Source organism: Amaranthus tricolor, chromosome 6 (assembly GCF_026212465.1).
Source record: "Amaranthus tricolor cultivar Red isolate AtriRed21 chromosome 6, ASM2621246v1, whole genome shotgun sequence".
In the NCBI taxonomy this organism is placed as follows: domain Eukaryota; kingdom Viridiplantae; phylum Streptophyta; class Magnoliopsida; order Caryophyllales; family Amaranthaceae; genus Amaranthus; species Amaranthus tricolor.
The window spans coordinates 25,470,644-25,486,193 of record NC_080052.1 but is presented as its reverse complement, the minus strand read 5'-3'; the positions used below and the strand labels follow the sequence as shown (position 1 = coordinate 25,486,193).

At 32.8% G+C, this 15,550-nt stretch overlaps 1 protein-coding gene and 1 long non-coding RNA gene across 2 annotated transcripts; one reads left to right on the top strand and one right to left on the bottom strand.

The window, feature by feature from the left end:
- Positions 1-509: 509 nt before the first annotated feature.
- On the bottom strand, positions 510-8,232 carry LOC130814476 (uncharacterized). Its single transcript, XR_009042424.1, has 3 exons — positions 8,044-8,232; positions 2,019-2,097; positions 510-963 (listed from the first exon to the last, which is right to left on the bottom strand). It is a non-coding gene; the product is annotated as an uncharacterized LOC130814476 (long non-coding RNA).
- Positions 8,233-9,110: 878 nt separating this feature from the next.
- On the top strand, positions 9,111-14,896 carry LOC130814473 (uncharacterized). Its single transcript, XM_057680548.1, has 5 exons — positions 9,111-9,411; positions 13,057-13,194; positions 13,355-13,594; positions 13,680-13,739; positions 14,489-14,896. The coding sequence occupies exons 1-5, from the start codon at positions 9,301-9,303 to the stop codon at positions 14,591-14,593; spliced, it is 654 nt and encodes a 217-aa protein (XP_057536531.1). The 5' UTR covers positions 9,111-9,300; the 3' UTR covers positions 14,594-14,896.
- The last annotated feature ends 654 nt before the right edge of the window (positions 14,897-15,550 follow it).

The following is a 15,550-nucleotide window of genomic DNA, read 5'->3' as shown; positions in this document are numbered from 1 at the left end:
ATTAAAATATTATTTATTATTTTATAATAAAGAAATGTGTTTGTGATTTTAAGTATAATTTTAAAATTGAAGATTTTCAAATCTTAGCCTCCTAATTTTTTTTCTTATATAACATAATAAAGTTGGCGCTTTCTGATTTATAATCGATAATCTGCTAATACCTGTGAGGATAGGAAATTTCGTGTTTCACCTTGTTTTATTTGTTTCTTTTACCCATATATATGTTTAGCACCTGATAAATCAAACTAGGGAACACAAGATCATACATTATGCTAAAAAGCTTGAAAATTTTTAAGTGTCATGACTAAAGAGACTTTGCCAAATGGAACTCATTTATTGGCTAAAGAAAAAAGCATGACATTTGATATTGACCAATATCTCTACAGTTAAAAGCTTTATTGACTATATTTATCTATAGCTAAAAAGAGTAGATTAGAGAATATAATATACTACATAATATATAGTTAACAATTAATTTTTAAAATTACAGAGTTTATTTATACATGTAACTGTTAAAATTAAGTGTTTCAACTGCATAATATTTCTGGCTTTATTTCTTTAATATCCTATGTTTATATACGTCGATGCTAAAATAACTGTGCATTACACAGGTTTCTACATTAGTGTTGTATAAAGTGATCACTATGAGACAAGTTTTATATATATGTTAAGCAACTTTAAATAGAGAATCCTTATTTAAAATTGTGTAACCAATAGTTAAAAGACGATATCTAATAGAAGCGCTAGATTAGAAAATCGAGGAAAAGGGTCGATTTCAAAGCATTAAAATTGCGGAAAGTAATTGACGGCACAAGTTGTTAAATAATTTGCGAGACACATGAAGTGCAACATCCAATATTTGTGAGGTCCATCTTTTCGTTCCTTCCTTTATATACCCAACATATGATTGACACTCCTTTCATCTGCAATAGTAGTACGCCTTAAAACACTCTTTATTACTTCCTGTTCCATTAAAATTAAATTATTAGTAATAATGACAAGTTCGGGTATACGAGCAAGGCTAGCCTTAGAAGTTGTGCCTCCACAATTTGTTAATGTTATGAAGAGAAGAGTAAAAATGTTGGAGACCATCCATGAAGAAGACAAAGAATTGATTATTGATCCCTTACTTTTGATGAGGAACAAGAATACTCTTAACATTACACCTCTTTCTTCCTCTTCTTCTAACTTGACTTCTTGTTCTTTCCCAAATACGTCACTTTCTAGTCATTTTTTGAACCTCAAGGAGTAAGATTATGTATGTTTCTTACATGTCTAGTTTACATGACATAATAGTAGGATGGGATGCGGGTAAGATTATACGTGTTTCGCACTGCATCTGTTCTAGTTGATTATGAATATGTGGTAGTGAGTAACTGTGAATATTGGTATGAAAAGTCCTACTGGCCATGAATAATTGGTAGGTGGTGGATATGAGGTCTTACCAACTCTATATCCACCCAACCTGCTTTATATCTATAATGTATTATTTTATATCAATTTTGTAGATTTTTATTAAAAACTCATGCTGAATACTTACGAATACTAATGTTGTTTTATTACTCTTTGGTTTTAATAAAATTAGATATAGAATTAAATTTATAAGGGATTACGATTTTATGAAGCATACGACTTGAAGTGAATGTGAGGCAAGTATGGACATATCCAATTGACTATAATGGATGTGGATGAATTTGAATATCCAAGTGGGCAGACATGTATTCGAAAACTTTACTCACCATGGGCCTATGAGTAGTGGGTATGAATATGAGGATAAGCATATCACACCTGTCCGCCCATTTTGCCTTGTAACATAATCCTCCGTAATATGTAAAGAAAACTCTTCAACTATCACAATTTTTGTGTTTAGTTTTTATCTTATATTTTGTTGTTGACATTCTGCAAACAGAACTTAGTACTTTTCATGGCAATGCTATCTCTATCTGCTCTAGTCCAACACTGTTACGAGTAAAAGAGAAATGCTATAAGAAAAAATTCAAAAGTTATTATCACTCTACCTTTTATAATTGGGGATGAGACAAAATGATCCGGAAGATGATTGTGTAACTGCTCTCTCATACCAAGTCCATTGTCAACCTAAAATTTTCAAATACATTAAGTATTCATTTATTTCAATTTAGAAATACTAAAGTGTTTTGGGACATGTTTGGGTTGATTTAAGGTAAAAAAAAATTTTTTTTAAAAAAAAAAAAAAAAAAAAACTTATTTTAAGCTTTTATGTCATTTAGGGTTTATTTTTATGTCTTGTTCATTCAAATAGAGCCACGGATTTCCAAAGTAATCTTCCACTTACTCATCCTCATTTGAATTAAAGTACTTATTGATTAATTTTAATACTTTATGTTTGTTTTTTTGAATTATAATATTTAGTGGTGAATTATACTTGTTCATGAATTAAGTATTTTATTTAGTTATTATTCAATGAATTATAACTTAACAATGTTGGTCTTTTAAAGATATTTAAAATAATTCAAGATAATTCTCTAGTTGTGCTTAACCAATGAACAAACTTGTTTGTTTTAAGTTATGTTTCTTGGCAAGACATACGTGACATTATATTTAATATGAAATGTAGCGTTGAAATAACACAATGGGGAATGAAACTCTGTATATAGAGTGATGAGGGATGAAATTATTTAATTCAATTTATTTTGTCATAAACACAAGTTGTTTGGTCAAGAAAGTTACAAATCCTTGTCCATATATATTTGGATACTCTTGTTCATCTTTGAATGAAACTTCATATATCGATATTACTTCTCGAATTTTCTCATAATTCTCTTCGTTGCTTCCCTCCTTTGTGCCATTTGTATTTCATCGGTTCAAGCCCTCTAACTACCTCATTTTAAAGCTTTTTATTCTCCTTAACAAGCTTAATAATTATGTTTTTTTTTGCTATTATGTGCCTTCTGAAACAACCCACCTAAAATAACTACAAACCAATGCTTCATCAATTTAAAGAGGACATGCAATAAAACGATGACATGGATCAAAATCGCTCTAATCCCAATCATATTTAACATCATAACCGTAGTAACACTTCTCTTTATTAATACCATTCTTTGACATCTAAAAAAAATATATAATTAATACCTTAAATTTTATTACAACCAAGCATATTATATATCAATTGAGATGAAATATTGAGAGACAAAAGTTAGTGTTTGATTGGAATGAAGGTAGACAATATTATTTGCTTTTATAAAATCTTTATTTACTCTTATTAACAATGAACTAAACTACAACTACTATAAACATTACTACAACTAGTTTTATTGGATAAGAAAAAAGTCAACAAGGTCAGTATACATCTTATTCGCTGTTACTTACAGCGAACAAGAGTGACTTTGTCAAACAAATCAAGCCCTTGTTAGTAACAACAGACAAGGGGTTGTCTTACTTTGGCCAGGTCACCATTGTTCACTTTTATGTTATTAAAATCAAGCAACAATACACATGAGGTGTTGGGCAAAATAACTTATTAAGCAATATTAGCTTATTTTTATACAAATAAAGGGTTAAGTGTTCAAACCAGCCATTGCTAATGTTTGGTAAATTAGCTGGTTGAACAATTTATTGATATGAATATGTTGTTTTTGAACAGGCTGTTCATATCAGTGAGTTCAAAATCAGCTGGTCAAGTTAACTATTGTAATCAATTATCAATTATCTGCCAAACTTCTCCACTAACTTTTTTGACTTTTTGATCCAACTTTTATCTAATAGTGAACAAAATAAAAACTCAAATTCAGACCATAAAACACGTATTTTAGAAAATTAATGTATCAGAAACATATTTTGAAATTTTTTAAATATAAAAACGCTTATTTTCGAGAAAAAATAAAATAGATAAGATAATTTATTAAAAAAAAGCACAAAATAAGACAAAAAGTCAACTTATTTCAAAAAATAAGCATTTAATTTTCAAACCTGAGGTTTGGTGTTGTTCACAGTTACAAGCTGCAAACAGGTGCTAATTTTTTAATAACGCAAACAAACTGTTCGCAATTACTAACTGCGAACAGGCCTGTTGACTTGTTTGACCATGTTCGCAATTAGTAACTGCGTGCCGAGAAGCATGCCTTGCGCAATCTTCCTCACCGGCTCCTCGTTGCTAGACCGGATTATGGTTGTCGCACCTTGTGCTTGCAATTAATAGTTAGTTAATGTAATATTATTGTAACATCCGTTTTCTTTTTTTTTTAAAAAAAAAAGAATAATAATAATAATAAATAAATAAATAAATTTCAGAATTTTTAAAAATAATAAAAAAAAATAAATAACTCCCCATTAATAGTTAGTTAATGTAATACTCCCTCCGATCTTTCAATATAGTCCCATATAGGTTGGGCACGGATATTAAGGGTTGTGTGGGGTCCATTAAAAAGGGTAAATAGTAAAGGGTAAGTAGTGAAGGATAAGTAGTGAAGGGTAGTTGGGTAAGTAAGGTATATGGGGGTATATTCGTAATTACTTGTGTGAACTAAGGGTATTTAAGTAAAAAAGGATTGCCAAAAATAGAAATGGGACTAATTCAAAGGTTTTGCCAAATAAGGAAATGGGACTAAATTAAAAGATCGGAGGGAGTATTATTTAAATCCCTATAATCAATACTTAAGATCCTTGTACATCTTATCACCACCAGGATGTATTGAGTATGGGGAATTATGGGCTTCGGTCATAATCTTAGTCTTAAGCTCCTCGTCATGCGGTATGCACCATCTCCCTTTAAACTTCATTACGCCATTTTCTTCACTTTCGAATAAGTATTGATTATAGGGATTATTTGTTAGGAAGTGTATCACCTTGGGGAGCCCCAGTATTATTTGTTAGGAAGAAAGATGGAACATTGAGACTATGTATTAATTATAGGGATTTAAATAGTGTGACGGTGAAGAATAAGTATTCACTTCCTAGAATTGAGGATCTATTCGATCAACTTAGGGGTGCAGGAGTATTTTCAAAGATTGATTTGAGATCAGGTTATCATCAATTACGAATTGCAGAAGAAGATATAGCCAAAACAGCTTTTCGAACGAGGTATGACCATTATGAGTTCACAATCATGCCCTTTGGACTGACTAATGCACCTGCTATCTTTATGGACCTTATGAATAGAACTTTTCAGCCTTATTTGGATAATATTGTAGTTGTTTTTATTGATGATATTTTAGTATACTCTATGAATCGAGAAGAGCATGAGGCTCATTTGAGGAAAGTTTTAGAGATTTTAAGAGAGAATAAGTTATATGCCAAGATTTCAAAATGTGAATTCTGGTTGGAAAAGGTAGCATTATTGGGGCATGTAATTACAAAGGATGGAGTAATGGTAGGTCCCTCGAAGGTTCAAGAAATAACTTAATAACTTTAAATCCAACAAAGGGTCTTACAACATAAGAGAAGACTGAAACGCAATCTATGTCTATATAAAATTTAAACAACTTAAGGTAAAATTTAAACTGAAATACGACTCTAACAAAAGCTATGTTTCTAGGTGATCCTCACTCCACGATTCCCACGCAATCAATAAGCTACAACATAAGAATGCAAGAAAAACAAGGGAAAAACTCCCAAAATCAGGAAATTGAGTAAATCCAACTCCATCCCGTAAAACGATTAAGTTTGAAAATGATTTAACAAAATAAAATATAATCAAATTGAAAATAATTTTAGAAAATAATTAATAGCTGAGTTTAAAAGAAAAACAATTTGAGAAAACAATATATATAATATCACATAAATCAATTTATTAATTTGATATTTAATAATGACAAACACATAATCAAATTTTTTAATTTGAGGGAACGAGAACGCCAGTAGGCCGAGGCTTTACCCCTATACCTACTTCATCAAGATGTCGTCACCCCAAATAATTCAAGGCCAGCAGAGTAGTCTCAGGGAACCCTAGTGTTCACACTACTTCTACTTGGATCACAACAAATAGAAGGAAGACCAAACATCGTATCAAGTATCAGAAATAATAATACCTGTCGGCAGCTATACTAACCAAACAGGACAACCTGTTCATCACCCTTATACTTGGATTACAACAAATATAAGAGCTTCATTTCCCTCATGTTACACTTTACATGATTTAATATATTTTAATAATTAGTCGCGAGCACACAAACATATAATCAAACATACATTATACATTTTATTTTTTGATCATAGGTTTTTCCCAGAAAAATATATCTCAAGAATATTTTTCTCCCAAATTCAATCGCATTTAAAATTATTATTAAAATAATAATATAACTTTCATCAAAATAATAATATTATTATTATAAGTATTTCTCTTTCAAATTAAACCGTATCTAATTTCGTTATATAAATAAAAAAATATAAATTTTATCAAAATAGTAATTATAAATTCAAGTTTGATAAAAATAATAGTAAATTTAATTTGAGAATCTATAAATATAATATCATACAAAATAATGTCATATCAAATCATGCACCCATTTAAACACATTAATTATCACTTAGCACATAATACTAACGGGATAGTCCTAATTAGATGGACATTGAGAATTAACTTGTCACGCGATCCTAGACAACGTACGCTTCTAATAATCTCTGTCTACGAATCCGCTGTCTACACGAGAAAATAATATATCTCAATTTAATACCCCGATCAACCCATCAAAATAAATAAATTAAAAGACTCTTTTTTTTATATTTTTTTTTAAAAGAAAGAATAAAGATTAAAATTATAGGAATGACTTAAAAAAAAATAAAAAGAAGATAGTATTTTGGTTTATAATGTAAAGGAATTAAAGAGTACAAAACTAAGAATTCCGTCACCAAAATACTACGCATACAGCCGAATAAAAAGAGAAGCAACAGAAGAAGGGAGTGAAGAAAGAGAGGAGAAAGAAGAAAAAAAAGGTGACCGGCCGATTTGGCTCTAGCAACCGAAGTCATACACCAGCGAGTACTCAGGTGGTTGCCGGGAATATAGTCAGAAATATTTTTTTTTTTTATCAAATACAAAATGTGTAATTTGGATTGATTGGTAGAATAATATTATAAAGAGATGAAATTACATACCTTTAATATCAAAATTTTGCCTTTTCTTTGATTAAATTTTAAGCAATTGGAAGATGGAGGAAGAGTTTGTAGGAGAAAAAGAAAGTATGAGTAATAATGTGAATGAATTAAGGGTAATTGATTTAATTTATAATAGGTAAGTGAGGTTAGTTATAAGATTTAGAGGGAGAAGTGAGAAGTTATTTGTTAATGGGGAGTAGGGATGGTCATGGGGCGGGTCTGGCCAGACCCGGACCCGGACCCTTTTATTTTTTTTGGATCCAGACCCGGATTCGGACCCTAAGGGTCCAGAATTTTCAGACCCAGACCCGAACTCTACGGATTTAATAGGGTCTAGGGTCCTTAATGGGTCCTATACAAAGCCTCTGTGATTTGTCAAAATTGAATCTTTTTCGAGTCTTTTTGTATTTTTGTAAGCAACTTATTATCGTATTACAAACACTTGTTCGAGTCCATGAAAATCAAATACAAAATAATTACTAGAACGTAAATTACATATAACAGAAATCAATAACAATAATTTGTGATTACAAACTTCAAAACAGAAATCATAATCAAAAACTAAAACACTTCTTTAAACGGCAAAACACTTCAATCAATAGATTTCATATCAAAATCATAACAATAAATCTAAATCATAACAGAAATCAGAAACTAATTCAAAACAGAAATTACAAACTAATTGAAAACAGAAATCAGAAATGAAAACAGAAACAAAAATGAAAACAGAAATTGATATTGATATTGAAAACAGAAATTGATATTGAAATTATTTGTGATTTTTCTTCAACACAACATATATTGATATTGATATTGCTTCAAATTAATGGCGGTTCTTCAACACAACAGATAATGATATTGATATTGCTTCAAATTAATGGCGGTTCTTCAACACAATAAAACCACAAAATACATTGAAATCACTACCAAATTAAAGAGAAATTAAAGAAAACCAAAGATAGGGAGTACCTGGAGTCTCGAGTCTCGACTGAAGTGGAGAAGATGGCGATGGCGATGGCGATGGATGGGCAGATGGCGCATGGCAATGGAGGCGCAGAGATGAGAGATGTTAGAGGAGAAAGAGAAATTAGGATTACTGAAGTAGTGGAGTAAGTAGACTGTGGAGTTTAGGGCTTTATCTGCGCAGATGTTTTGAACTTTTCATTATATTAGAAATAAATTAAGAAATCAGATATTTAAAATAAAAAAAAAAGTTTAGGGTCCGGGTCCGAATTTTCACCTTTGGACCCAGACCCGGACCCGTCAAATTTTTTTAAGATCTAGACCCGGATCCGGATCCGATGGGTCTAAAAAATTAAGATCCAGACCCTTAAAAAAGGGGCGGATCCGGGGCGGGTCTTACAGGGTCCTGGACCCATGATCATCCCTAATGGGGAGTTATTTATTTATTTTTTATTATTTTTAAAATTTCTGAAATTTATTTATTTATTTATTATTATTATTATTCTTATTTTAAAAAAAAAAAAAAAAAGAAAACTGATGTTACATACACCCCCTTAAAACAAAAGTTCGTCCTCGAACTTAAAGTTAACTACTGAAATTTTAAAAGAAAATTGGACGGTTTGGTAGACTCGCATATAATATTATGTAATCAGCAACTTAATCATTTAAATGCAAATAAAGACTTACAAATTGGGTCATTGTAGGCGCTGCAGGAGCATAATGGGCCACTGCAATGATGCCACGTGGTGTCATCCATCAGCGAGTGATGGAGAGGAATCACGACATGTAGTCATGTGTAGTAGGTGCGCCAATAGCATCGATTGGAGTACTTTGGGCTAGCAGCTCCAGTTTGTGATCCCAACAAGCGATATGACATCCGTTATTAACTGCGAACAACATCAAACCTCAAATTTGGACTTAAAACTTAGACGATTTATTTTTAAAATAAATTAATTTTCATCTTATTTTATGCTTTTTTTATAATAATTTAGTTTATCCATTTCAAATTTTCTATTTTCGATCCTTTCAGATAGGCCTATAATAATGCACAGCCCAATAAGATAGTCCATACCTGGCGAGACCTCATTGGTGTAGCAGGTCAGGCCTTGTTCAACTAGTTCTTGGCTCCTCTAGAACCTTCTCGCTAGAATTCGAAAACATAGGCTACTACTACAAATCCTAGTAGTTTCTACCAGTTCCTTCCATCTTCAATCTTACATTTTTGCTGTTCCAGTTTATCGCCGAAGTTGTTGAAGCACAGAAATGGCGGATGATTATTCACTTGACTTGGAGGAGCTTCGCCATCTGCGAACCATTGCTAAAAGGCCTCGTATTGTTTCTCTCATTTCCTCTGAAATTCACAACTTGGAAAAGGTTTTTGCTTTCTTCTTCTCCCTCTCCTTTCTAACAAAGTTTCCATTTTCAAGTGCAGGAATGATTGATTGTGATTGTCTTAGGGTTTTATGTAAAATTGTTAGTTTCAGTATAATCGTATTTAACTTTATATCGTTAGTCTTGATGATTACATTGAAGTTGTTTTCCTGAATTAGTTTGTAATAATAATAGTCTCGTATCTGTTAATTTCACCTTATTCGTTATAAAACAAGAGTAATAAGCCTTTAGAATACATGAATTTAGCCACTTAGAGATCTTACATCCTTCAAGCATGGAACTTTTAGTAATTTTCTAATCATTAGGTGACTGGCATAGATGATATAATAAAAAGCTTGAGTTTGTAGATCAGTTATGGAAAGATATTAAGGTGTCTGTCATCGCTAAGAATTACAATGTTGTAAAATGGATGACATCCAAAAATGAACCACAAGCAAATTGATTGAGAAGAAGATAGTATATACCAGACATACAAGACGTGTGAAAGAATTACTCCCTCTATTCCCTTTGAGATTGCTAGCAATAGTTCTATCAATAGCAATCTCAAAGGGACAGAGGAGTATGATCTATAGTTAAGAGGTCATACATATATGTGTAGTTACAAAAACTGCACCATTTTTTATGGGGAAGGCAAAAACTGCTTCCTTCTGCATGAATACATTTTTACGCTATGTCATTTCTTCAGGGGAAGTTAATGAGGTACTCCAATTACAAGCTTGACTTGGTTAGTGAGAAGTACCAAATATAAGTACCAAATATGTCAAGTTAAATTATAAAACTTAAATGTTCATATTAGTTATTTAGAAATCACAGGTATGATATATGATTTATTGAGCCAAATGTATGACATCCATTGTGGAAATTTTACTCTTTATATAGTCGTATTATCTTATCCATAGAAAACATATTTAGTAAAATGCTATTTAAGAATATCACCCAATCTTAGGGTGTGACGGATAGTGTGTGTGCCCCTAAAAAGGAAAGTGGTCTGGGTATCACAAGCATCGAGCTTTGGAATAAGTATGCTGTGGGTAAACATGTGTGGCATCTCCTCGATTGCAATGGAAGTCTATGGATTAAATGGGTCCATCAGAGGTTAATTAAAGAGGGGATTGGTTAGTTTCATTCCAGGGACTGATGTGAGTGACTTAGTTTAGGCAGTTATGTAATTTTAAAGCTGAGTTTCACAGGCTACAGTTGTGTGAATATATTTATGCCTGACTATTCTGTTGAAGAGGTATGCTAGAGACTGATCACTAAAAAATAAAAATCCTCTTCAAAGCTGGGCTAAGGTAGTGTGCTGTAGGTCTATGTGCCCAAACATAGATTATTTGTGGCTTGCTTTGTTTGGTAGAGTCAACACTATTATTTTAGCGGGGCGTTATTCTTGACTCTTCCTTTCCTCTATGCTGTGTAAAAGAGGAGGGCTCGAAGCTTTTGCTTTTTCAGTGTCCCTTTGGTAGTTTATGTAGAACTGAGATTATGAGATATCTTGGGGGCTCTATTGGAGGTTCTAATCTAAAATATTAGGTTGCTAAGAATGCCAAAGTTTTAATTCGACTGGTGTCAAGAGTCAAGACTCAAGAGGTTCTTTGTATGCTGCAATTGGGGCTGTGATGTATTGGACTTGAAGGGCTACAAAACCACAATGGAAAAATGAGTCCGCATTGCATTGGCCGAGTTGTAAATATTTTTTTTTAAAAAAACCCGATATTTTCCACATTGTAAAGATATAAAAGAAATTGCATTTTTGGATCGTACTACGATCACAGTTCTGTTAGTGACCAAGCCCGTGGCCGCATTTTTGCACAATGTTAGTAACTAAGCTGTTTGGTATGCTACTATTGTGCCTATACATAGCTTTATTTTCCAGAAGATTAAAGAGGAAGTCAGATCTGGGGTCTTGTTTACTATGAAGAAGAATTTCTCTAAGGCTTTTAGTAGTTGGTTAGCAAGTTGTAAGATGTTCTTTGCTGGTGTGATTTGTTTCCTTTTAGGAGCTAATTTTCACTTTGCTCTTGTGCAATCGTATTTGGTGAGTGGGTGAAGTATAATCTTGTTTTACCTAAAATTATCCTGGGGTGCTACTGCTAAATTTCAAATTGGAGATGGCCAATTCCTCATTTAGGAGTATTCTAGCCTTGGCAGGCAAATGCTCAAGTCAGGCCTTCTTAGTCTTCTTGTTTCTGTCCATAAGCTCGAATAAGGGCCAGTATAAGTTTTTCTCCATACTTTCTTTTTTTTTTTTTTGCTTAGAATATTTGATTATGAGCTTGAACATTACTGAGTTTAGATTGGCAATTGAAGTTTTGGTTTTGCAAATTTCTAAGGATTTCATGTGGGTTTTCTATTGCTGAATGAAACAAGCACAACGGATTCTTATATAGGGTGCGTAGTCCTATTTTCTGGATGCTTTCTCTGACAACTATCATTGGGCTCTTTTTAAGGTGAATATGTGTTTTAATTTGTTGTCCACTCCGAATAAAAACAATACTGCAACAAGAGACGCACTCATTAAAAATGCAATGTTTTACTTGTAGTTTTTGCCCTAAAAGCTTGCTTTTGTTGCTATTCCTGATGCTTTCTCTGACAACTGTCATTGGGCTCTTTTTAGGGTGAATCTGTCTTTTAATTTGTGTCCACTCCACCGAATAAAAACAGTACTGCAACACGAGACACACTCATTAAAAATGCGATGTTCTACTTTCTGGAGTAGAGATTAGTGTAGTTTTCGCCTTAAAAGCTTGCTTTTGTTGCTACAAGTATTCACTGGTCCAATTGGAGTGAAATTGTAGTCTGGATTGCCCAGCTGGTGGGGCCTGTGGTGATTTTGCAAACAAGCGGATAGCTTTTGTCCTTTATGTAGTTTTTTAATTTTGTTCTCCAATTACTTGTTGATTATTTGATTTAACTGAAGTTATGATTGTTTCTTCTGTTTTGGCAAAGAAATACCCTCTCAGTACAGTTTCTAGTCTAGTAGTATCAAAATGACTGATGGTTGTGTTACGGTGCCTTATGTGTTTGTTAAGGGCAACTGCAAGTCTTCTATGATCTCAGGCAGTTTGCCCTTCATTCTTTCACACCAACCACACCCTATAATTTTCATTCCTTATCCAATTGTTAGACAAGAAGCTGTTCATAAATTGCATGACTTATAATTCTAATTTTAAATGGACTGTATCTTTGAGTAATTAATAATGGTTGACTTGCTAGTGTGGATAAATAATGGTTGACCTGTTAGCGTGGATTTAGATATATGTGCACTTCTTATATATTTGAAGTTGTAGAGTAGAAACAACCTTTGTTACCACTAATAAGGGTAGGTTACATGCATCTGATCTCCCAAATCCTGCCTAAGTGGGAATCCCTTGATGACGTTGGGTAATGGAATATTATTTTCCTAATCCCAAAGGACTAATTGGATCATCGGAGTCGGAGTTTGAAGTTTGGACTGACTTTTTCATTTTATGTAGTCATTGAAACGGTCAGATTGTTGTTTTGTTGCCCATCAAAGATAACTTATGAGATGGATTTGAGCGCAATGATATCCGCATGGATTTTTGGTAAATTTAATTATGCTCTTCATACCTTCATTTCTGATTTTTATGCGGTATCATTTTTGCATAGTTGGTAAAAGGAAAAGCGCTAGATACTTCCCAACATCCTACTCCGATCCCTATTGTGACAAATGTTCCTACTACTCCAGCTTTGGTATATTCAACTCTTCCATCCTTCAGCTGGGATCAAGACGGTGATAAAGTGAAGGTGAGGCTCTGCACTTTATCTGAGGATTGTTGTGTTTTTGTGTAAGCATCAAGTGGCTTACCTCTGCACTCTTTTCCAACTTTTCTGTCACTGATTAGTGTATATATTCTATTGACACTTAGTAAGAGGTTTTAGCCTTTCTAATCTTTATGTCCTGCAGATATATCTGTCTCTAGAAGGAGTGCAAGAAGAAAATGTGGAGAAAAACATAAATTCAATGTCGATTGAGCTCAAGTTCCATAATGTAAAGGGCAAAAATTATAAGTTTGCTATACCAAAATTGAACAAAGAGATTGTGCCAGAGCAATCCAAAGTTCTAGTCAAGCCTACTAGGGTCGTCATCACTTTAGTGAAAGCCTCTAAAGGGAATTGGCTGGATTTACATTACAAAGAGGACAAGGTAATTCTAAAATGTTGTTTTTATTTAATCACACTCTCTTTGTTTCAGCAACTCAGATTCTTATTTGTGCACCCCTGTTCTGCAGTTCAAGCCAAATTTAGACAAGGAAAAGGATCCTATGGCTGGTATTATGGATCTTATGAAGGTATATTTGATTTTTTTTTTTTTTTTGTTATCTTGGAAAATTCTGACCTGTTCTGCAGTCCAATCTGAGTATTATCTTTTGCGTATTCAATTATTTCATTTAGTTATGGTGTGCTTGAATTTGAGCTTTCAGTTAAACATAAGGCTGTCTGAAGCTCAGTGTATACCCAAGCTCGGAAGTGTTTGACATGTGTAGCTTATATTTCATTCAATTGGCTCAATTTCTTTTGACATTTGTAATTAAGAAAATCTTGAGGATAAGCATTCTGTCAGATTAGAAGTAAATATAAAGCTGAGCATTTCAATGGAGATAATTGAACTTGATCAAGAATAACTCGAACAAATAAGAATGTTAGTGAATAAACATGTGCACACAATATGAACAGATTCATGTTTGTGTTTATGGTTGTTTACTTGGTGTGTAAATGAGAAAATGAGCTCTAGCTGATCTGTTCAAGATATTCTGCACCTCTCATTTTCGCTACTAGGTTTTCAGTGAATAAACGATCAAAGCAGGGCTTTGGGCAAGCTGTTCTAGAAAGTCATTGCTGATGGACTATTTGGTTGTTGGTATTAAATTGTGGGAGTGATAGTGACACTATAATGTAATTCTTATTCAAACATAATGAGGCTTGATGCTTTGGAATGTAATGTTACGTGTTTTGTGATATTGAAAAGTACGAAGTTGTTTGTGGTGTCTGATTGAATTAGTGCGGGCGATTGGTATGACTGAATGATTTGTATTTGCAGAATATGTATGAGGAAGGAGATGAAGATATGAAGAGAACGATTGCTAAAGCTTGGTCTGATGCAAGATCTGGGAAGACTGCTGATCCTCTGAAAGACTATAAGTGAATGCTCATGCATTAGACTGTTAAGTTTGTTTTTGACCGGCGGCAAACATAATATGTCGATTCTACATATTTTTGTAGAGGTCAGTTAGCCTTGTTTTATATAGGATTGGGTTTTGAAATGGGGCAAAGTGGGGGTGTTTTATGATATTGTATGCTCTCTGTTATCAGATTTCATATTGGACTGATTCAATATCTTTGTTATGGATTAAATCAGTAACCTTTATTCTCTTGTAGATTCACATAGTCTTTGAATACTTGTGTGTTCTTCCATTTACCAACCTTATGCTAGACTTGTTCCCTATTAGTCTGAAGAAGGAAATTTTGCTTAGAGCTACTCTTGTGAGAGATCGTCTCTGGGTGAGACGACCTCAAAACAAGGAGTCCATATGCTAATAATTATGTTAGTTGGATAATTCAACCCATATATGGAGAGTGGCGCACTGTGAGACCGTCTAACACAAGAATTTGTATTTTGCTTAATACTGTTATCGATAAATGAGTATTATACTGTTATCGATACTTTGTTCACTAGCAAATTGGGCTAAGCTTCAGATTCTCTATGCTTGCTTATATGAAGATATTGCCTTACTGAATTTTTGTTCGCGAGACTTTATACCTCCTAGTTTCATCAACGATTGGCGATTCAGTACAAATACACAAGTATCTATCGAAATGCATAAAATCGCACTGGTTTTCTCTTAAGTACTTGATAAAATTAGCGTCAAAATCTGATCAAATGATGATTACGACATATGTAGCTTCTAAACTATTTATTACTGTAAGTATATCGAAAAATTATAGTTGTAAAATGCAAATTTAAAAAGTTTTTTAATGTTATTGGTTCATGATTCTAGTAATAGCATATTAACTTGCATGCTAACATGTATTTGCCTGGAGTTTGTTTGGAAAAATGTAACTATTAGTAAAAAACTTAAAAAAAGTGAAAGTATATAAATAT

Excerpts from the sequence above, each read along its gene's own strand:
- LOC130814473 (XM_057680548.1), top strand. The coding sequence starts at position 9,301 with ATGGCGGATGATTATTCACTTGACTTGGAGGAGCTTCGCCATCTGCGA. Across the intron at positions 13,195-13,354 it reads AAGACGGTGATAAAGTGAAG|ATATATCTGTCTCTAGAAGG; the intron begins GTGAGGCTCTGC and ends TATGTCCTGCAG. Across the intron at positions 13,595-13,679 it reads TACATTACAAAGAGGACAAG|TTCAAGCCAAATTTAGACAA; the intron begins GTAATTCTAAAA and ends CCTGTTCTGCAG.